Genomic DNA, 23985 nt, shown 5'->3' with positions numbered 1-23985 from the left:
GTTATATCCACCTTATATTTAACCTTTTCAGGAACCGCTTTTCAAAAAACAACTGTTTTCCAAAGCCGCTATACATTTTACATTCCCACCAGCAGTGTGCGAGTGTTCCAGTCACACCGAATCCTCATTAGCACTGGTTATGGTCTGTTTATTATAGCTGTCCTAGTGGGCTTTAAGTGGTAACTCATTGTGGCTTTTTATTTGTATTTCCCTGATCATGAAGGATGTTGACTGTCTTTTCTTGTGTTTGTTGGCCATTTGTATACTTTCTTTGGAGATATGTCTGTTCAAATCCTTTGCCCACTTATTTTCAGTTATTTGTCCTCTTACTATTGAGTTGTAAGAATTCTATACATGCTCTGGAGACAAATCCCTTGTTAAGTATGTGATTTGCAAATTTTTTGTCTGATTCTGTGATTTATCTTTTAACTTTCTCGATGCTGTTCTCTAATGCATATTTTCTTTTAATTTTGATGAAGTCCAGTTTATTTTTTTCTTTTATCCCATCTGCACTGTTTCCCCTGTTTTGTTTTTTTTTTTTTTTTAGTTTTTTATTTATCCGTATAGTGTTTATATCAGTTGTCAGCATGCTGCCACCTGCAAGCTGGCTGCCTTCATTTTGTAAATAAAGCTTTATTGGAACACATCCATTCATCTATGCAGTGGTGGAGACTGTGAGGCTACAAAGCCAAAAATATTTACTTTCTGGTCCTTTACAGGAAAAAGTTTGACAACTTCTGCTATGTAAATATAAGCACATATGAATGTACATTCTTATTCTCCCTTTCTTAGTCAAAAGGTACCAGACCAAATACACTGTTATGCACCTTGTATTTTTCCATTAACAGTCGAGCCTGAACAACTTTCCAAATCAGAATATGGGAACCTACCTTCTTCTTTTATATAGCTGGAGAGTACATGATTGGGTAAATTGATCTTGTGTATTTTACCAGTTCCTCTTTAAAGGATACTTGGATATATGGGGTTTTTTTTTTTTTTGCTACTAAGCTGCAATGGGTAATTTTGTATATGTGCTATATAATATATGTATAAGTATATTTGTGGTTAGGTACCCAGAAGTGGCATTTGTGTATTAAAGAATAAATGCACCTGCAAAAATAGTTTGCTAGTCTTTTGACTCTTGGTAATCTGTTAGTTGAGAGATAGTATCTCAGTTCTAGCTTGTGATTCCCTTATTCTGAGTGTAGTTGAGCACATCGCCCTTGTTTCTGAGAGCTATTTATTCATGATCCTTCCTGGTGCTTTTTACCTATTGGTTTACAGGCCTTTGGGAGAGTGTCTTAATTTCTAGAACCTTCTATGTTTGGGCACAAACTCTTTGTTTTCTCTCTGTTGTTCATATTGGATCATTTATACTGCACTATTGTTAATTTCACTGACTCCCCTCCCCACCCCCACCCCCTTCCGCCAGTCATGTCCATTCTTCTTGTGGGCCCGTCTGGTAAGTTTTCTATTTTGGTTATTATACTTTTCATCCCTAAGATTTCCATATGGTTCTTCTCTTTATGTGGACACTTTCTACTTTTTCCATTCTTTTCAGAAGTGTCTGCCCTTAACTTCTTGGAGAACTTTTATAATAATTGCTTTAAAGTCATTGTAAGGTAATTCTGATATCTGTCATCTTGTCATTGGAGTGCATTGATTGTCTGTTCCTATGTGAGTTTGAAACTTTTATGCTTCTTTGAATGCCAAGTGATTTTGGATTGTACCCTGAACCTTTTGAAATCCTATCATGAGATTCTAGGCCTTGCATATATCTTGTAGAGTCTGTTGGTATTGTTGCTCTAACAGGTGGTCAGCCTGGTGGTTTTAGGCTGTCAAGTTCAGTTTCAGTTGTGGTTCCATTTCTGATTTCAAAGCCTTTTCAGTGCTGCATGGCTTTGCACTTTGTGATTTACTGGAACTCCCCTTTTGGTCTTGTGGCCAGAAGACTGGGGCTTTAGTTAACCCACTCAGCCTCACATTTCCACAACTGCCCATGTTTGAGGCCAGGAGTTCAGAGAGAGAAAAAGGCAGGGATTCACTGCTGCCCCCCCCCCCCAACCTTGAGACCACAGCTCCTCCAGATAGAGCAGAAGATTGCCCCATCTCAGAGGTCCAGGCACCTGTAGACCCCATTGCCACCGGCTGTCTGTGCTGGCATCACTGTGGGCTTGCGAGGGTCTGGGGGATGCAAGGGAACAGAGAAAAAAGTGGAGAACTGCCTTCCCTCTCTCTGATCATTAGAAGTCCCCTTTCCTGCTTTCTGAGCCACAACTACAGGGCTCTCCTGGCGCTCTCTGCATCCACACCCAGCACCCATTTTGGGGTTTCAGGCTGCCTTTAGTCCCAGCTAGAGAAGACTGGGGGAATATGGGCCACTTGCTTTTGGTTTGGTGGTACTTTGGAATTGGGTCTTCTCCAGTTGGCTTGCTTTTCATATTCCTAAATACCTATTCAATCCATTCTGCCTAGTTTTTATAGATGCATTCAGGGAGAGACAAGCTAGAATGTCTACTCCATCTGACTTGGAACCAGAACTTAGACCATTACATTTTGAGATGTTTTGTCATGAAGCCTTAGTAAGCAGAATGTAATATCTCTGCATCTTAATGATCAACTTAATAAGCAAAAATATCCTCAAGGCCAGCTTCGTTGTATCAGACCAGTTTTGTCCGTACGAGAGGCTCTGTGTGACTGGTAAGATTGGGAGCAAAAGAAGTGAAACACGAGATGGTGGAAATGGTTGATATCATAGAGATTCTTGTTGGGTCTCCACCGTAGCCGTCCAAATATTTTGGTTGTGAGCTGCAAGCAAAGACCATTTCGATGTTGAGAATGACCCTTGGATTGTCCTTGGGTCTTCCAAGGCTGAAGTTTTAAGACTTGTTGGATGGGTTCCCTAAAAAAATGTGTTGTCTTTCCTGAAAATGAAAATCCTGCATTCATAGTACTTGTCCTTGCTAAGTAATTTTTGTAAAGTCTGTGGCTAGTGAGGCATACTTGGTGCAAACCAGGAACTCTGGACATGGATTCTCAAAGAACCTCCTAGGAAAAAGGATATTGGCATGTGTGTGGGGGGGATTAGATGGGATAAGGACAAAGAAAAATGGCCCTATATCCAGCAGTGAGTTCCCATCACCATTGCCAAATGAACTGTGTTCCCCTCCGTAGGCTGTGAGGTGGACGCCACTGAGGAAGCTTGGAGCACAGAATGGGTGAAATCTGTGGTCAGGCAGAAGTCCTGGTACCTAGGGTTGATCTTGAAAGAGCAGTTGATTTGGTCAGGAAAAAGGGGGATGTTACCTTGGAAGTGGATGTAAAAGCCACGGGTCCTCCTGTGTTGACTGGCAGTCATTTTAGCGAGACAAGTAGAGAACAAATTAAGGAAGGCAGTGGCCATTTCCTACAGTCTTGTCACTCTGACAGAAAAGCTCAGTGGTACCCTCTTCACAGTGTGTGCCATGTGGTCCCTGTGCTTCAGGCTCTACTCATCTCTGAAATTGCACACATCTTGAAGGCGACATAATGACCCAGACCTTTTAGAAGGAGAAGTCATTATCTGCTGGTCAGAAAAAGCTGTTAAGAAATGGTCTCGGGGCGCCTGGGTGGCATAGTCGGTTGAGCGTCCAACTTCAGCCAGGTCACGATCTCGCGGCCCGTGAGTTCGAGCCCCGCGTCAGGCTCTGGGCTGATGGCTCGGAGCCTGGAGCCTGTTTCCGTTTCTGTGTCTCCCTCTCTCTCTGCCCCTCGTCCATTCATGCTCTGTCTCTCTCTGTCCCAAAAAATAAATAAACGTTGAAAAAAAAAATTAAAAAAAAAAAAGAGTCAGTTTCTTGGTTTGCCTCTTTTTAAAAAAAAAAAAAAAAAAAAAAGAAATGGTCTCAAAAACTGTTTGCCAGAGAGTGTTCTGTTAAAGCAGATCCTTTTATAAAAGGGCTGAAGGAAGCTGCAGAGAACATTCAGGTGATGAAGATGAAAATATTTAGGTGGCATGTTTAAAAGCTGCCAGGGAACCCAGAGGGGGAGCTGTGACGTGTACCATCTCGGGTGTGGATGCTGGCACACCGTTTCAAGCACCGAGCGAATGGTAGGGTGCCGTTGTTGTCCTTGGTAGCTGGAGGAACAACGTCAGTATGTGAACGCTCACTGACTTAAATCATGCTGCCTTCTCTCTTACGGATAGTTCATTGCGAGTGGCCTAAGATGATGCCCGGTAGGGGTGCCTGGGTGGCTCAGTCACTTAAGCGTCAGACTTTGGCTCAGGTCATGATCCCACGGTTTGTAGGTTCGAGCCCCGCGTTGGGCTCTGCGCTGGCGGCTCAGAGCCTGGAGCCTGCTTCAGATTCCGTGTCTCCCTCTCTCTCTGCTTGTCTTCTGCTCATGCTCTCTCTGTCTCTCTCTCAAAAATAAACATTAAAAAAATGTTTTTAAATGAAGCCCGGTGAGTCCATTCACCTCACGCCTTGCTTATATTCGACATGTTTCTTTGAAGAAAACTGGTAGTCAGCACATCTCAATCACACTTACAAAGTTACACACATTTATCTTTTGGTCATTCTTTTTTTATTTTTGTTTTATTCTGATAGCACACACAAGCAGGGAAGGAGTAGAAAGAGAGGAAAGAGAGAATTCCAAGCAGGCTCCGCTGACAGCACAGAGCCTAATGCAGGGCTCGAACCATGAACTGTGAGATCACGATCTGAGCCGAAATCATGAGTCAGCCACTTAACTGACTGAGCCACACAGGCACCCCTATTTTTTTTTGGTCATTAAAAAAATAAGATCTTGGAAAGCAAAAGATAGGGGGCCAAATATCTATATTTGGTATCCCATTTCAACTGCCTCGCCCGTTGAAATGGGATACCCATCCCATGCCTCTGTGTTATTTGGTAAGGATTTGTTGACGTCGTGACACTGAATTGGTAGGTTGTGTCCTCCTTATGAGACTGGAAAATTGGGTTTAAAATAGAAGTAGAATGTGCCTCCTGTCCAGTAAACATGGGCGCTATTGTTTTTGGGTAGCTTCAGATAACTAATGTTGCCCTAGGTCCAGTCAGATGTTTTTAAATGTCTTTGGCAGTAAAGTTATTCTAAAATCCAGTTCATTTAGATACAACCAATCTTCCTTATCTTCATTATTTCAGATTGCCTGGAATATATGTAAAAACTGGCATGAGCCAGTCCAGTCACAGAATTACCATACGGTAAATCATTTACCATTGTATCATTTTGTTGACAAGTGGTTGGCTTTGGAAGTTGGACACTTTTAAACCACACTAGGAAATTAGAGTTTTACTTACTGCTTATAAAACATTTCACAAAAATAATGTTCAAGACAGTGTTCAAAAGTTTTTAATGAACTAAAATCCTGTGCATCATTCATCTTTTCATATTAGCACGTCATGAGATCCTTGCACTTGATTCTGAAATTGTATGAAGGGCACTTTGATTTCAAATTCAGACACTCTCCTGGTAAGAGTAGATTTTAAGGAGAGCCCTAGCTGTTTTGCAAGTTCCTGTTATGCTGTCTCTTAAGGTTTATTAAACCAAGATGGGAAGGGGGCGTGTGTGTCCCCATCAAGGAGAATGGTGTATCCTCTGCAGACTTTCCCCCTGAAGCTGACCTTTGTCATTAGAAACTGAAAGGTAATGGTTGCTCGGAGAGCAGGCTGCATTTGCAAAGGAAAATCTGAATTTTACCTCTTTTTATCTGTGGTCTGTTTGCCTAAGACTTAGCTTGATCAATCAGCTGTTTTACCCCTTGGTGGCTGTGTTTCAGAGTCAGGAAAGTCGTAGACCTCACGTGGACACTTGGGAGCCCTGTTTCGGTCGGGCCCTCGCTGTGTGACCTTGGGGCAGTCTTGGTGCTTCATTTCCCCATCTGTGAAGTAAAGCCAGTACCTACCCTGCCAGTCTGCCAGGGTGGTTCTGAAATTCAAACCAAGATGTTTGTGGGACTGTTTTGTAAATGTCAAAGCAGGTGACCATTGTGGTGATTGAAGCTTTTAGGTAACTTATGATCTCTTTAGGGGAAGAAAAAAAAACCTTGATGCCTCATTTATAATAAAAATTCCACTGTGGTGTTTAAATTTACTATTTATAAATCTGCAAAATTAGTATCTTCAGAGTTGTAAAAATAAGCTGGTTGGGTTGAATATTGTTGTGGTGTAAATCCTGAACATAAACTCAGTGTAGTGGCCTGAGTGACAAATGTCAGGCAAAAATGTCAGCTTTGGGTGTGAGACAGTTTTTCTGTTGAACATGGATTACGTGGAGTCTGGATAGCGGTATCAATCTGCTCTGTGTTAATTAGGCGCCGGCAAGTCTCTGTCCCAACCCTGGGTGGAGCCGAGGAGGGGCTCTCTAGTGGCGGTGGTAAGGCCGGTGGGGCTAGCGTACGGGACCCAACACAGAATGTTGAGAAGGCGGAGGAAGGAAGGAACTCGCTTCACTGGATTAAAACGTCCTCTCCTCAGTGACAAGCTAGTCCATCAAGTTGCAGGTTTTCCCCGAGAATGGTCGACATAACTGGGGGGCTGCTGTCCATCTGTCTTCCGCCCTTTCCCGTCACTCTGCTTTGTCTTCGGTTGCTTCCTTTCCTCTGTTAGCTAATTACAGCCATCTCCATGGCTTTGGAATTAGCATCTTCATTGCCATCTCTTAATAGCATAATTAGGCAACACATTCTTTTTCGTATGAGCAGGTGATCGAGTCTAAGGAACAATCCTGTACGCAGAATGTCTGATTCATTCAGGTGCAGTGTGATTTTTTGACTCCAAGCAAATGTCTCTGGGAGCAGGTACCCTTCTGAGATAAAACAATCAGGCTGGGTCGTGTGTCTTCAGCGTATATGTTTGTCCTTTCTTGAACAACAACCTCCAAAGGGTGAATTTGGATAGGATAGGTTCCCGTGTAAAACCCCTCGTGATTATTTTTTAAAAACTTTGAGGTGAGGCATTGATGCCACAGTGATTTTTTCCTCTGCATTCTCCTCTTTTAGCAACACATAGTGAAATATTTGGGAATGAAATGCTAGGGTGATGTCTGGGATTTACTTCAGAATATGGAAGGGGGTGGTGTGGGTGGCAGGAGAGATGCGACAGGGCTGGCTGTGAGCTGGTAATTGTTGAGGGAGGTGAAGCGGGTGTGGGGGTTTCGTTATACTATTCTGTCTGCTTTTATGTATATTTGTAATTTTCCATGATAAAAAACGTTATGGAACCAGGCTGGAACGCTGGCGGAAAAACCAGGTGGCACTCGAAGATCTTGGTGGATCGGAGATTGGCTTAACGCCGGCGGGCTCAGAGGAGACTGTTTCTCCAAAGATCTGAGCGCCGAGTGCATGTGGGGAGGGTAATTTATAGTCATCAGCTTCCATTTCTTTGGGGGTTTTCGTGCGCGCAGCAAACAAAGGAAGAAGATCCCGGAGGAGGGGTCTCGAAGCCAGAGACCAGAGTCTGCTTTAGCCCCGTCGGCCATCTTTGGCGTCCTTCATGCACTTCTCCAACAAGAGTAAAAACCACAACGCCACCCTGCCTTAGGTTTCTCATTGCCCTAAGGTAGAGTGCAGCCCTCCTCACGTGGCCTTCAGCCCCCTTAATCACCTGGCACCTATTAACCCTTCCAGGTTCATCTTCTTAGGAAATTATTTGCAGTAGCCTGAACACTTAATGGCCCATCTTACCTGGCCCTTTGCACTGGTTTTCTTCTCTTGCTGCAACACTCTTTCCATCACCTCATCCTCATCCTTCCATCCAATTTTCCTGACCCTTCTGGACCCTTGGATCCCAGACGACCTCGCTTCTTGCAGGCCTTCCCTGATTGCCCTCTGCCCCAGTGTGGGTTGAGTACCCTCCTGGGGGGGGTGGCCTCTGTCACGGTGACCTTCACTTTAGCCATCCTCTGGGTGATTGTCACCACCACTTCCTTCCTGTCACTGTTGTTGTATTACACATTTTTTTTGAGGAAAGGGATTAGGCCTTGTTCACACTTCTGTCCCTTGTACTCAGCACAGTGCCTGGCTTGTGGACACTTGCCCTCCAGTGTCCCACTGCCTCCTGCTCAGAGACACAACGGTGCCCATGTGGCTTCCGCCTACCTTCTCATTGTTGCTCCCATTCACGTCACCTCTGTTCTGCATCCTTGGGATTTTTGCTGATCTCTGTGAGTCACAGCAGGACGTTCTTTGCAAAATCTCTGCATGTGGATAAGGAAGGTCCAATCAAACTTGGAGCTTTTATACTTTCCAAAATGACAAGTTTTGAGATGGTATCCAGTACTAGTGGGCACATTGAAACACATTCCTTATTGATGTGATAGGTTGCTTCACTGTTCAGAACAGGTCTCTGTAGGACACAACTCCAGGGGTGTTTCAGCTACATTGTCAAGTTGATGGTGGACATGTGAATGAAGAGGAATGTTCATTACAGCAGTTTGAAATAGGAAAAAGAAAAAAAAGTGCATTTTGGATGGATAAAGAAATTTCCATCTAGTCCTCATATAGTGGGATGCTCTGCTGAAGTGAAAATGCATCCGCCAGAGCTGGGCATGCGGATTGGTGGCATCACCAACCAATGGCAAGTCCAAGAATATATATGGTGTGCTACTATGTATATAAGGTTCACAAACCAGCAAAACTAAACAGTATACTGTTCAGGAGTTCATACGTCATAATATGCATACACATGCATATATAATATGTATATATACGTGCATACATAATCCCATATAAGCTTGTGCATGCACGTATATAGTATACATGTGCATATGCTCATAAGTGTACATATATATTTTTTCATATACACATATACATGCAGGGAACCGAGAAATCCAGAGATCAGGACAGAGGTGTATCTCTGTGCAGGAGGGAGAGAAGTGACTGGGAAGAGACACATGAGAGTCACAGTATAGATAATGCTCTGTCTTGGGTTGGCACGGCAGGAGTATGGTTTTACATTTCATTATACTATACTTTATAATTTGTATATAAGCTAAATATCTTCTGTGGAGATGGCCTGTTTCCTAATAACACTAAAACTAAATCCATCAGTAATCTTTATGTGAGGCTACATTCCCAAGTCCTTTGATGAAGGAATAGGCTTATCTTGTTGTTGCTTTTCTCCCACTGTTCATGGGGTAATGTTAATCCAATCATTCCTCACTTTCTGCTTTGCCTAAAAGACTGTTGCTACAAGTGCAAATTGTGGTAGTTCCCCATTGGTGACCAACAGGAAGTGGATGAAGGACACAGATCACTTCTCTCTCCCACATCGTGTCCTTTCCATGTTCATCACAGATGTCGCCGTGGTGGACATGAGTGATGTCTCCAGACAGCCTTCACTCTTTTACCATCTCGGGGTCCGAGAAAGCTTTGACATGGCCAATAATGTGATCCTTTACCACGACACCGATGCTGACACTGCTCTTTCATTGAAGGTAAAGGATGTTGTTCATCTTCTTGTGAATACTTTGTTTTGGGAAAACGGTATTATATGGTCAAATGAAATGTACGTGTAGTACAGGAGGTTGGAGAAAAACAATAAAGATTTGCTCGTGCAATTCCTTCCTTTCTACTACAGGTTTTCGCTCACACAGACAACTTCCTGATCACTGTGTGAGCGTGTGTACTACAGAGAGGCATTTGTAGGCATCTTGATCGTTTCCAAACTCATTAGGGAAGTGGAGGCAAAAACAGTTTCCACGGAAGCCAACACACAGCTCTGAGTCCTTTAATGGGCAATGTGATGCAAACCTTCACATTAAAAAAATAGTTTCTCAACTTCAATAATAAGACTGCGCATAACCATTACCATAGCGGGCAGAAAGTTCTAGCATAGATATAATCAGTATTTAATCTGTTACCCCCGCCCCCCACCATCCAAAGCAGAGGAACACTGAAAACTTGTCTGTTTGTGCCCAACTCAGTAATTACTGAGATTTTAAAAAATGTATTTTTGGAACTATGAAACAAGTGCTTTTTGGATAATAGTACTTGTTAAAAATGATCATATTTGGAACAGAGGGCCAGATGGCAATGGAGTAGGAGGTCCCGTGTAAGTGTTGAATCACTGCCTTGTACACCAGAAACTAATAGGACACTGTGTGTTACCTATACTGGAAGTGAAATAAAAACTTCAGAAATCCTCCTGTTTGTAAAATGTGAAGGTCTAGGGTGAGCTACTGCAAAACTCAGCTAATGTTAATATTGTTGAATATCTTAATACTAGTTAGGAAAATCTGGTCTGTATTAAATCATTTCAGGAATAAAAGACTAGTTTGTTAACAGCAGTATTGCTCAACCTTCACTGCACTTTAGAATTACTTGGACAACTTGTAAATATCCCAGTCCCCAGGTCACGCCCCAGACCAATTACATCACAGTCTCTGGGGGGTTTGTTTTTAACCTCTCCGAAGTACAGTCATGGGTGAGAACTAGCGGCTTAAAGTTAGCTTTCATGGATGCCATTTTTAAATGTCCAGCTCCCTTAGTGTTAAAAATCACTAGCATATAAATAGCACAATTTTGTGATGGCAAGGATGAACATTTTTGTGTTTCTTGGGATTTAATATTAACCAGATTGTTCTAGGTTCTGTAATAATTGGGATTATTTCCTGGTAGAAATACAGCCTGCTTCAGGTGTGAAACCTATACGTGTTCAGTATCACATACACTTTATGTAGATGTGTACTCTGTAACTGGAGCACAGTACTGTGTGTTAAGACATCATTCATAGGACATTAAAAGAAGAAACTGGTTATTATTGTACTTTACATTGTAAAATAGTTTCTCAAAAGACTATAAGCCAATGTAAAATATTACTTTAGATATTTAGATACTGATTTTCTTTTACCGGTTTTCACTAAGGAAGTTGTGCTTGGAAATACTTAGAAATAGAAAATATGAAAGGATAGATTATTACGCTACATTTTGATGAGGAACATGAAATCAAAGCATTTTTTCCGATGCAATTCATTATTTTTCTCAACGATGCCTTAGTGGACTCCTCTGGAAAGTCTCATAACCTAGGTAAGTGTTAATTTTTAATAATATGGAAAAATACTTCCTAAAATGGCTATGGGTAGTCCGTTACATCTGACACTGGAAGAGGCGGTCTGCACTTGTCAACAGAAAACTGAAATCTCAGAATATAGAAAACCCATTTTATGGGGCAGCTGTTTTATTATGTTTTCTTTTTGCAGCACATGTTGGCCGACAGCGCATAAATGATACGGTCAAGGACTGCACAACCATTATGCTAAGTTAACTGACTAAAATTGCTATCGCTGAATCTGAAGGTTCCTAGACAATTACAGTGATGTGTCAGAAACCCTACCGGCAACACCCTTTCTGTAGAAAGGCTGACGGAGGGGCGGGGGTGGTGGCAGCACTGATTGAGGCAAGAAGCGACTGTAGACCAGAGGACCCCACGGCACTTCCTGGGCATTCCTTGCCGTCACTGCCGTGGTTCACTGGACAGGTGAGGTGCAGGGCGCTCAGAGTCCTAGACCTGAATCTCACAGTGTTTGGACAAAAGCATTGCCGCTGCTATGGGGCATTTTCATAACTGTAAATGTTCCTCAGTCATTCTAAAAGCTAGCCAATTATGATCTGTTTTCCTTAGAATATAAATTTTACAATTCTCTGAGGCTCACCCTGTTTGAAGCTTTTTGCTCAGGGAAAGTGGGGAGGTTTCAAATGATAGGTCTTGCTCTAGGATGGGTGCTGGATGATGGGGGGCAAAGTGCTTGTAGTGCTTATGGAAATTAATGGGTTTTTTTTTAAAAAACTGTATTCATCTTATTTTTTTCTTTTCAGGATATGGTAACTCAGAAAAACACAGTAAGTATTATATTTTCAGATTTTTAACCTGGTAAATGTAGAAGATGCTTGCTTGAAAATCTCACAGATAGCAGGGTGATTTTTTTTTTAAGTTTTATTTACTTTGAGATAGAGCGTGAGTGGGGGAGGGGCAGAGAGAGAGGGAGAGAGAGAATCCCAGGCAGGCTCCCCACCGTCAGCACAGAGCCCAATGTGGGGCTCGAACTCACAAACCATGAGATCATGACCTAAGCTGAAGTCAGACACTTAACTGGCTGAGCCACCCAGGTGCCCTGCAAAGTGATTTCTAATTATGCCTGTTGGTATGTTTCTCAGGGGGATGGCTGGAACCCCCTGTCCTTCGAGCTGCCTGCTAGGTTAGGCCCCACTCCCATCTGGGGTGAAGGGCAGAAGGTAAGGTCAGGAAAACGGACTTATTACTCTTCATTGTGTACTAGGACTTTGAGGCTGGAACCATCTGGCTATCTCCTTCTGATCTGGGTTGGTCTCTTGGACACCAGCAAGATTCTTTTTATTGGAGCCATTACCTCCCATATTTCCCACCAAAGTTTCCCTAACAACAGAGAAACATGAGCTTATACTTGAGGTAATACGGGGCCTAGCCCAGAGTTCCTGCAGTGACATAGTGATAACACCACGTTGGTTTGAATCATATAATGAAATCCCCACTTTAAAGACATTCAGATAAGTTCATGTTCTTGGAAATTGTGCCAAGGTTACCCTGTGCCTTGAATGAGCCTTGAAGCACTCATCTTCCTAGACCTGTAGCACTGTGGTCTGACCAGTCGTGACCAAGACAGAGGACGTGTCCCTCCTTTCTTTCCTTTGCCCTCAGTCTGCTTACACTGGTCCTTCTAGAAAGGAAGGGCCTCCTGTCTCATTTTCTATACCAGTTGAAATTCCCGAAGGGAGAAGGATAAAGGGCCAAGGAGGTAGAGCTCCCCCAGGGGTGCCCTCTATAGGGGAACAGGAACTTTGCATGACATTCCCCCCTCACAGAAGGCCCTACCCTGCAGCTGTGGGGCTTAAACTTCTCCAGAACCCAGGCAGAGCTCCTTCTCTGTGGTGGAAGCCTTGAGTCTCCTCCTCCAAGCCAGATAATGAAGTTCTAGAAACCAAACAAGTGGTGCAGGTTATGCAGTTACCACTGGAGCTTGGATTTCATAAGCTGACCTATAAAATTAAGGCATCAGGGTGGGTTTGAGTTCTTGGGAAAAGAAATGGGAAGACCTGTCACTTCATTTTGTCCCATTTACATACTGCTGCTCTCCACTTATGGGGCTCTTCCTTGTACTTTCTAGATCTTGATTTCTTAAATTACCTCCGTCATGGAGATAGGGGGGATCCAGTAAAAGGAGCCTGAGCCTGAGGCTGCCAGGCACGGGTTGTAGCCCCAGCCTCGTCTCTAAGTCACTTTGGACAGTCATCCCCGCCCCCATCCTCAGTGTCCTCATCAGGAGAATGAGAAGGTTGAACTCTTTCACTTGATTCATAGATAACTTAAAATTCTCAGAGTCTGTGGTTCCATATTTGTTGCACAAGTGAAAAGACGTAACTTGGATTTAATGCAAGGAATGTGTCAGCAACAGTTATTCCTCAAGACAGGAATCACATTAAGGCAAAGTACAAAGAAGAAAACTTTTTCCATCCTGACTACTGGGTGTTTTGGAGCCCAGAAATATTCTTGTTCTCGAAGAGACTTAGTGTCACTCTGTTACCATTCCACTGAATACCCTCCTTTCTGGTGCATGCTCTCTCCTCTGAACACCCAGGGACCCCTTCACATTCTTGGTAATTCTGATTATATCATGGCACCATTCTCCTTGTGTGTGTGTGTGTGTGTGTGTGTGTGTGTGTGTGTGTATACACACACATATATATATGTGTGTGTGTGTGTGTGTATACACACACATATATATATGTGTGTGTGTGTGTGTGTATATATATATATATATGTATATATATATATATACGCATGCGTCTGTTTGTTTGTAATGAACTTACTCTAGACGATTTGGCAACTAATCTCTCTGCTACATTTGCTATTACTTTAGAATTCAGTGCTCAGTACTGGTTGTCATGCTTCATGGGCTGTGAAAATTTAGAGCGTTCAGGAAAACAAAATAAAGGACCAGAGGTAGCTGGAAGAGTGGAAGATAACACCAAGAGGAAAGGTTGAAGGGAAACAAACCTTGAGAAGTATTGTTCACGGTCATTTTCAAATGTTTTCCATTTCTGGAAAGTAGGGAGACAGTTACTACTTCTACTCTGGGTGGCAGGGAAGTGTAGGGCAAACTCAAAAAAGGTTGCGGGGCGCCTGGGTGGCTCAGTCATTTGAGCGTCTAATTCTTGATTTCGGCTCAGGTCATGATCTCACGGTTTGTGGGATTGATCCCCATGTCTGACTCCGCGCTGACAGCATGGAGCCTGCTTGGGATTCTCTATCTCTCTCTCGCTGTCTCTGCACCTACCCCACTCATGTGCATGCGCTCTCTCTCTCACACACAAAATAAATAAATAAACATTAAAAAAAAAAAAAGGTTGGGATCAGCAGAATGGTCATCTCATAGCTAATAGTGATTAAACATTGAAAAAGAATGTCACAGTAAATCAGATGACTTTTAAGGAGGGTTTACTCGCTTGTCCCCTCAATATGGATTGAGTTAATGCTGCTTAGAACCAGAGGTCTGGCTTGTCTGACTGCAGAGGTTTTGGGAAAGAATCTGATGAAATTTGGGGTCTGTAATAATTGGACAGCTTTAAAAAAAAAAAAAGGTACAACATAGTCCTAGGCAGTAAATCAGGAAGTCCTGTGAGGCAGGTGTACAGATTAAATGCCACACTCTGTGCCACTGAACGCTTGAAGTGATTTGTGAAGAGATGGAAACCTAGAGGCTTTGAGATCTCTGCCTTCATGGAATCATCCTATATTTCTAGGATTGTGCCTAATGGTGTATTGAACTCGACTTCATTTGGTAGAGGGCTGGTGTCTTAGGGCTCTCCAGACAAACAAAACCAATAGGAGACACAGGGAGAGGGAGTTCTTTACTTTGAGCAATCACCTCACATAGTTATGGGGGCTGAGCATTCCCGCCATCTGCCATCCACAAGCTGGACACCCAGGAAAGCCATTGGTGTAATTAAGTCCCAAGTCATGAGGCCTTAGAATTAGGGGAGCCAGTGGTGTAAATTTTAACCCCAAGATCAGAGACGACTGTCCCATCTCAAGCAGCAAGGGAGCAAGAGGGGCAAATGCCTCTTTTTCTCAGCTTCTGTTCAAGCCCCAGTGGATTGGACGATGCCCACCCACTGTGGCAGAGTCCACTGACACAGCTGCTAATCTCACCCGGAAACACCGTCATAACCACCCCCGGCCCTAATGTTTAATCTGGGTACCCCAGGCCAGTCGAGGTGACACAGAATTAACCATCACAGGTAGGCACACTTGCTTCCATTTCTAGGAACATTTGTTTTGCAGTGATGTGGAGGATAGGAAGCCAATTTCTAGGCTTCAGGCTGGGCCACGTCTGCAGCCATTCTGGGCTCATCTTCTCTTTGGAAACACATTATCACCTTTTGTACTCAGCTCTTTTTTAGACCATGCTCATGTTCTCATGTTCCAGGTTTTGTTTTTAAATGTTTATTTATTTTTGAGAGCAAGAGACAGAGCCCCAGAGTATGAGCAGGGGAGGGGCAGAGAGAGAGAGGGAGGCACAGAATCCGAAGCAGGCTCCAGGCTCTGACCTGGCAGCACAGAGCCCGATACGGGGCTCGAACCTACCAGCATGACCTGAGCCGAAGTCGGACACTTAGCCAACTTAGCCACCCAGGTGCCCCTAAAATCGTTTTCTTAATTTCATTTTCAGGATGGATATTTTTTTAAAGTTTATTTATTTTAAGTAAGCTCTACACCCATCCTAGGGCTTGAACTCACGATCCTAAGATCAGCAGGGAGCATGCTTTCAATCCTCTGTCCTCCTGGCTCTCTGCCCCTGCCCTGCTCATGGGTGTGCATGCACGCTCTCTCAAAAACTAAGTAAATATTAAAATATATATATTAAAATACTTTTTACAAAAATCTTCAACGCTCAGCACATTTTATTTCAGTATTTGAGTTAAAAATACTGTTTTTTTTTTAAGTTTGTTTGAGAGAGTGGGCACAAGTGGGAGAGGGACAGAGAGAGAGATTGAGAGAGAAAGAGAGAGGGAAAGAGAGAGGGAAAGAGAAAGGGAGAATCCCAAGAAGGCTCTGTGCTATCAGCACAGAGCCCAACGCGGGGCTCAAACTCACAAACCCTGAGATCTTTACCTGAGCTGAAGTTGGACACTTAACCGATGGAGCCACCCAGGTGCCTCATAATTCCGGTTTTTTAAATGAACTTTGATTTTAATTTCAGTGTAGTTAACAGGGTTGTGTATATTAGTTTCAGGTGTACAATATAGTGATGCCGCAGTTCTGTTCATTGCCCGGTGCTCATCATAGTAAGCATACTCTTACTCCCCTTCCCCTTTTTTGCCCATCCCTCTATGTAATTCAGCTTTTGATCCAAGTTCCAGAAAAATTACTTTTCTCTATTATTTTCATCCTTAAGCTATTTCCTACTGCTTCACAGATACCAAAGAGAGCCATTTTCAGCATTTTACCACTTCAGAAAACCTGTTGATGTGATGAAAGATCAAGGTTGAGCCTTTATGGGAACAAGAGTGGAAATGCTAGCCAACCCCGAGAGACTACTTTATTAAACCTTGGAACTTCCTGGTAGTTTTTTTACTCATGTACATAGTCCACAGGTATTCTTGAACTGTTTTAATTTTCCTTTGCAAAAAATAATCATACCTTCAAAGCCATGGTATATTTTGCAGGTTGATTTCCCCCTGGAAGTGGACTCTGAGACTGAATTGAGTGTGCAGGAGATTTATTCAGGCGTGCCCTTGGGGTCAAGGCTGAGGAAGCAGAGGGAAGGAAGCAGGACCAGGCAGAGAGAGATGAGGCTGGGAGGCAGGCTCAGCGATAGCCTTGGCTGATCCTGTGGGGGGCTCTAGAGCTGGAATGGCCTTTCTGGGTCGGGGTGAGATGGCCAGGCCTTTACATGCCTGCATCCAGCCCTCCCTGGAAGGTGTGTGACCTTGGGTGAGGTACTGTCTGCGCCGAGGCAGTTTGGGATGGCAGGAGCTAACAGCAGGGGCCACACATCCTACCTTGACGGTCGGGGGTGGTGTCTGTGTGCCTGAGTGTCCACCACATTATAATCATTTTATTGGAGAAATTTGCAAATCCTGTATGCCCCACGACGAAGGATTGTATCTCTAAGGCTGAGAGGCACAGAAATCATTTTCTTCCATTGAATTGTGGGTAATTACCTGGAAGCTATACATATCATAGCCTCGCCAGAAGGAAACACGAGGCCATAAACCTGCCCTGTCCCCTAGGAAAATTACCAGGAGAGGATGAGATATTCCACTCAGTACTTATAGAAGGAATTGTTAAAAGTGCACTAGACCATATTTTCATTTGTCATGTCCTAAAGGCAGAGTTCACAGTTGGTTTTTAAAAATGAAAGTTAAATTTCTAAGCTAGGATCATGTTATTAAAAAGCACCTTATTAAAAGACTAATCTGGTTCTTGACCTCAGGACTAGGTGGGTTTTTTCTGCAAAGCCAATGAAATTTAAGAGAAACTCATTGTTCCCATTGAAATAGTTATCTCTATAATCCCAGTAAATTGGAAATTCTTTGAGAAACAGACATTGGCAATATTGGGTACATTTTCTACAATATTGGAAGTCTTTTTCTTGGCTTACAAGCAAATTTAGTACTCAAGTTCAGCGTAACAGAATTCTCTTGGTCTTTCCCTCTTGCGTTCCTCACTTTTCAGTTTGCCATGACTTGGGATCCAAAATTATCAAAGATGATATAGATTGCTTAGGCACACTTTGGTAAAAGGACAATCAAATTTCGTTTCTCCTTTAGATATCCTCTGGGTTTTCTGAGTTCAGATCAGAATTTTTACCACTTTTATTAGTGAAGAACCAATTTCCAACAAGAAGGCTATGTCTCCCAGTAAATGGAGAGGCAGAATTTTATTTTGCACATGGAATATGATTTACGTGAAAACCTGTGTCCTTTGAATATTTGTCTTGTATAGCTATTTTTTAGTATTTCTACATCACCTTTTTTTTTTTTTAGTTATTTTGAGAGAGAGAATGAAAGTGGGGGAAGGGGCAGAGAGAGATAGAGAGAGAGAGAGAGAGAGAAAGAATCCCCAGCAGGCTCCACACTTTCAATGTGGAGGCCGAAGAGGGGCTCGAACTAATGAACTGCGAGATTATGACCTGAGCTGGTCAGACGCTTAACCAACTGAGCCACCCAGGCGCCCCTGGTATTTCTACCTCATCTTAAATTCTCTTTTCTCTAGTCTTGATGCCTTTTGTTTTTTCCCTATGTGCTTGTGGTCTTGTGATCTCTTTGAAATTGGAGTATTCTGGAAGTGCAAACCACAAAGCTTTTGTCTGTTCTTCTCGAATGTCACAGGAGTGATGTCCCATTTCACAGGGCCAGTGTTAGAACCAAAACAGCAATACGTAATTCTGCCTACCAACTGAATAAGTCTTTGGTGTCTGAAGATACCCATTTATTTGTTTTAAATTGTGACACAATTCATATACCATACAGTTCATTTACCCATCTGTTTGTGATAGGTATTTTGTGTAACATGGCTTGCTTTATTAAGGGTATTTCAAAATTAAGCCACAATGGAGGTTACTGACAAGAATCCTGAGGAGGAAGGGGAAGGACCTGAGGTCGTCTGGCTCTGTGGTCCTCTGTGGGCCAGTTGGTTAACCTTTCTGGGTCTCGGTTTCCTCCTGTATAAAATGAGATGATCAATCAGGTGGTTACTGAAATTCCTGCCAGATCTGAAATAATTCTAGGATTATGATAGCCATTATTTGTTTGAACAAAGCAGATGAGCAATTGCAGTAGTTCACTTGACACTGCATGGCCTGTTTCCAGCAGTGAGATCTTCAGTTACCTTTTAAGTGTCACAACAGCCTGATGATTCAGTTGAAATTGTTATTGGGCTTCTGTGTATTATTAGTTCTTATCCTAACCAAATAGAGAAAAGTAGCAATACGGAATGCTGTTTGCATCGATCTTCAACAACAACAACAACAACAAAAAACACCTGCATTCCCCTGATGTGCATGTGTGGGATTTTGAAAATTCTCCTGTAACTGACTAGACAAAGAATTGTATCTATTAGGCTTAACACCTTGTAATCATTTTTAAAAATTTTTTTTATAACGTTTATTTATTTTTGAGACAGGGAGAGACAGAGTATGAACTGGGGAGGGTCAGAGAGAGGGAGACACAGAATCTGAAACAGGCTCCAGGCTCTGAGCTGTCAGCACAGAGCCCGACGCGGGGCTTGAACTCACGGACTGCGAGATCGTGACCTGAGCCGAAGTCGGCCGCTTAACCGACTGAGCCACCCAGGTGCCCCTCATTTTTTTTTTTTTTTTTGAGCAGCCCCTGACTTGGATTCTCTTTCTTAATAAATGGACTTTTTAATGCATGCTCATGTTAAATAACTTTTGAAAAATTACTGTCCCGTATTTGTTCATCTGCTCTGTAAATCTTCTTGGGAACACTTTTGCATGGTTTTCTAGTTTTCGTTTTCACAAAGGATTTGCAACCCTTTTGCGTTACAAGATTCAGGCTCCAAAGTAACTACGTTCTGCCAGCATTCAAGATAGGCCTTCTTCCCTGAGTGCTCAGAAATCATTTTTATCTTGGATAGTGTTAAACCACCTTCCATCTGCCTTAGATTTCCCCCCCTCTCCTGCCTGGGTCATTTATTGACTGATTAAACGTTTGTATTGTGATAAAAAAAATGTTCTTTAGGACATTGAGCTTGGAAGTCTCATTAGGAAGTCTGTTGGGACGAGATTTTACACATTTATTTGCTCCAAAGAATTAATTGATAAAACTTGTGCTGTTAATGACCAATTTTGCCACCTGCTGCTGGCCATAAATAGAAATAAGTGCTGGTGTAGTGAGGCCCCTTCCCTTGGGTTTCTGTCCTGGTGGCCTTGAACCCTTCACCTTCTTGCATAGAGTAGCTACACAGGAGCCAGCTGAGGGGAAAGTCCTGAGTGTCCTTGGTTGGTGGCCATTATTGAAACCCTTAGACCGTGAGGTGAAGAACACAGCATGCTCTGCTCTCCTGAGCTGTCCTAGAGAATCCAGACCGCTGTTTGTGAGTGGGAATCGCGCTGTTACCCATAAATGTGTTCGTATGTGAAGCCCCCTGGAGAAACACTTGTGTTTTAGGGCTTCAGGTAGGATGTTCTATGTGAAACATCTGCTGGGGAGTCCGGAGTAGATACTCTTAGGTTTTGGAGGGCCTTGGGACCCCGTTGTCAATCTGGAGGAACCTATGGACGCCTTCTCAGAACATACCTTAAAATGCTTAAGTAAATACAAAGGATTATAAAGGAGGCAAATTATACTGAAACCTAGCTACTAAAATATTTTTTAAAGTTGCATGTTATAATCTGTGTGCTTCTTTATTAATGTCTCAAATAATAAGATCAAACAGCAGGTCTCAAAAGTATCATAAGTTTGGACTGGTAATGGGTATAAAGGTTATTTTGAGACCTCTGCAGGAAGTGTAACGTGATAGGAAAAATTCTGTGATTTCTATTAGTGACAAAGTCCTGGGTCCCATGAAAACTAAGATGTGTTACCTCTGTTCCTAATTGAAGGCAGCTTTACAATTCATTTAAAGGTAAATGGTGACAAAGATGTAATTTTCTTCTCATTCAAGTTCATAGACTCCCAAGGATTAATAGACTCCAGGTTCACAACTCCTGGGCTGGTCTAGAACTGTTGAACACAGCTGATATTTACTGTATGCCCACTATGTGCCATGACCATATTTAGGCCCCTATCACCTAATGAGGTTGACAGTACGATTGTCCCCATTTTAAAGATGAGAACACTCAGATTCGGACAGAGAAGTACATTGTCCGGGGTCATTCATCTAGTATGGAATGGAGCTGGGATTCAATCCTTGGCCATCCCAGTTCTCCACCATCTTTGCTATGCTTGAGCAGAGATGCTATGATACTTCCTATTTCAGTATTAATAATGTATTTCTTTCTCACCTGACTTAGCAAATGTTGGGGGGAATCCATCCCACTACCCAGCTCTGCTGAGATGATGAAAAGGAAATGCCTCTGCTCCGTCCTCTTTGACAGCAGTACATACCAAGAACCTTAAACTTCCTCTAGTCATTTCATTCTTGGGAAAAGACAACAGTGTGAAGATGCAAAAGTGTTCATCTCTGTGTACAGTAAGAAAATTTTCAGAACAAAGTTAAACAGAATGGTTAAGTACACGGTAAATATTTACCATGTGGAGTATTAGGGAGGCACTAAAAACGACATTCGAGTATGGAAGTGTTGAATCACTATATTGTACACCTGAAACTAATATAACACTGTATGTTAACTACCTGGAATTAAAATTAAAACTTAAAAAATAAAATTGGTGACTGGTAAAGGAAAAAAGTATGGCATTTGAGACTATATAATCAAACTTTTATAATGAGAGCTTTTTTAAAAGCACCTGTTCTTTAACCTAGTGATGGTACAGGACAGTCTGTTCATGGTGATGAATCTGTACATGGAAGTAGTTCTAGAAATCTCCACTGCTAAGGTAGGGACTAGAAACTTTCAGAGGACACATTCCTCCACTCCCAAATGTCACGGTGTCTGAGGCCAGTGGCTTTTACTCTGCTCTCTGACCCCACTTACTATATGAGAATCTTCCTTTGGGAGGTATTTGAAGAGTTTTTCGAAGGGTTTACATGTTAATGTGCCTAGCATACTGGTTCTAATGCCCCTTTATTGTAGGAAACTAAGCTGCCTTTGTTGAATGTGTTTTACTAAGCTGGATTCTTGAGATGTTTCCATTTATAAATGTAACAGTTACAAATATACAAGCTTGGTTTGCTATTGGACATGTGTTATGCTAATCAGTGTTTTTCTTTTTAATTTCTGCTCTCCCCACCAACAAAAGTCTGAATGTGCTCCATCATTTGAAGATGTTTGAGCCTATTCTTCTTCCTTAGAACAAAAGTACTGCACTCAAAAGCCTGTGCTTTCACTTGGAGGTTTATGAATCGCTTTTGTAAATGTAGCCATTAGTCCCAATTGCTTTCTGTAAAATTTCTTCAACTTTTATACACTTCACGAGAGATTTTCTCAAAGGGAGTATTTTTACTTTGCCAAGGCTCCAGATTCCCGTTGTCTGCGCAGTCCTGTTCAGTCAGCTCGCTCAGTTGTCAGACGTCACGTATCCCCTCTCTTTCTCCTCATTTTTCTCTGTGGCTGAACATTTGCCCAAAGGATCAGGTCCCCGCCTGGCTGTGGGCAGGTCTTGATGAGCCTGCGCCTCTCTTGCTCTGCCCACTTGAGCCATAACCTGGAACAGCACGTAGCGTTTATTTGCCGAGGTCCTATTTTTTTCATACCTCATTATTGAGGACTTGAGTAGGATGGGGACAGAGTTTACTTTTGTGCTATTTGGGAGCAATGGGCTTGCTGAAGAAAGACTATGAATAAGATTTCAGCGAAGTGTTTGTTTTAGAAATGGCGTTAAGACCTGTCATACTTGTATCCAAATAAGTGGGATTCTGGCACCTTCAGTTACAGGTCTGTTATGGATACTCCGGGTTATATAGTCGTAAAGTTGGTAAATATTTTTGTGATAATTATTATTCTGTATAATGTTTTTTAAATAAGCTGAGAGAAGGAAAAAAGAAATGTATATATTTATAGAGTTACATTAACCTTCTCGTTGACCATTTCTGGTAACTTTTTGTTGGTTTCTGTGGATTCCAGTTAACACATGGTGCAATTTCCTCATGCCTGTGTACCTTGTGTTATTTCCACCTGCGTCTTTTACACTGTTACTGTCAAATAAATCCCGTTTCTGTATGTTACATACAAATTAGATGATTATATATGTCATTTTATGCAGTTTTCTTTTTATTGTTAGAGTGAATGGGAGACAGGGGCAGAGGGGGAGAGTGCGAATCCCAAGCAGGCTCTGTGCTCAACACGGAGCCCGATGCCGGGCTGTATTGCATGACCGTGAGATCATGATCTGAGCTGAAACCAAGAGTTGGACACTCAACTGACTGAGCCTCCCAGGTGTGCCAATGTGATTGTCTCTTAAGTTAGTTAAGAAAGAAGAAATTGTCAATCATATCATCTTTTTTTAAAATAAATTCCAAACACCTCACATTGGCATGGCAAAGAAAGCCTTCTTTTAAAGTTTATTTATTTCTTTTGGTGGGGGACCAGAGAGAGACAGAGAATCCCAAGCAGGCTCCTCAATGTCAGCGCAGAGCTGGACACAGGGCTCAATCCCACGAACTGTGAGATCATGACCTGAGCTGAAACCAAGAGTCAGGCGCTTAACCAACTGAGCCTCCCAGGCGTCCCCAGTCATATCATCTGTTATCATTAACTGTTTACCTTTCCTGGCATGCTCTGTTTTTACCAAGTGAATTAGAATTAGTGTCTGGTGTCACTCACTTTCAGCCTGAAGAACTTCCTTTAGTAGTTTTTGTAAGGTGGTTCTTCTAGGAACAGATTATCTCAGTTGTTGTTGATCTGAAAATGTCTTCATTTTCCCTTGATTCTGAAAATCTAGTTTTGCTAGGTAGAAGGTTCTGGCTGACTTACTTTTTCTTTCACCCCTTTGAATATGTCCTCCTCCTGCCTTATGGCTTCCTTATTTCCAGTGGAAAGTCAGATGTTTTCAGCAGAGTTTCGTGTGCGTGACAAGATCCTCTTACCTTTCAAGATTTTCTTTTTGTCTTTGAAAATGTTAGCCGTGATATATCTGGGTATGGATCTCTGAGTATCCACCGTGAAGTTCATTCAATTTCTTGGATATGAAATTGAACAATTCATTTAATCACATCTGTGAAGTTTTCAGAAATTATTTCTTTGGATATTTTTCTGCTCCTTTCTCTTCTCTCCTTCCAGGACCCCTGTAATGTGCCATGTATGTTGGTTCACTGGGTGATGTCCCACATTTTTGTGAGGCTCTGTTGATTTCTCTTCGTT

At 42.4% G+C, this 23985-nt stretch overlaps 1 protein-coding gene across 3 annotated transcripts in view; it reads left to right on the top strand.

Moving 5' to 3' along the window:
• Positions 1–23985, top strand: part of MAP3K15 (mitogen-activated protein kinase kinase kinase 15) — a 123803-nt gene that overhangs the window by 12395 nt on the left and 87423 nt on the right. For all 3 annotated transcript variants that reach the window (XM_047843445.1, XM_047843447.1, XM_047843446.1), the window contains exons 2-3: positions 9299–9438; positions 11819–11842. In XM_047843445.1, coding sequence (XP_047699401.1) covers positions 9316–9438; positions 11819–11842 — 147 coding nt within the window. In that variant the 5' untranslated portion in view covers positions 9299–9315. The remainder of the gene's footprint in view (positions 1–9298; positions 9439–11818; positions 11843–23985) is intronic.

This window comes from Prionailurus viverrinus, chromosome X, assembly GCF_022837055.1.
Source record: "Prionailurus viverrinus isolate Anna chromosome X, UM_Priviv_1.0, whole genome shotgun sequence".
Classification (NCBI taxonomy): Eukaryota; Metazoa; Chordata; class Mammalia; order Carnivora; family Felidae; genus Prionailurus; species Prionailurus viverrinus.
Note: the sequence above shows the minus strand (reverse complement) of the source record. Positions and strands in the feature narration are given on the sequence as shown.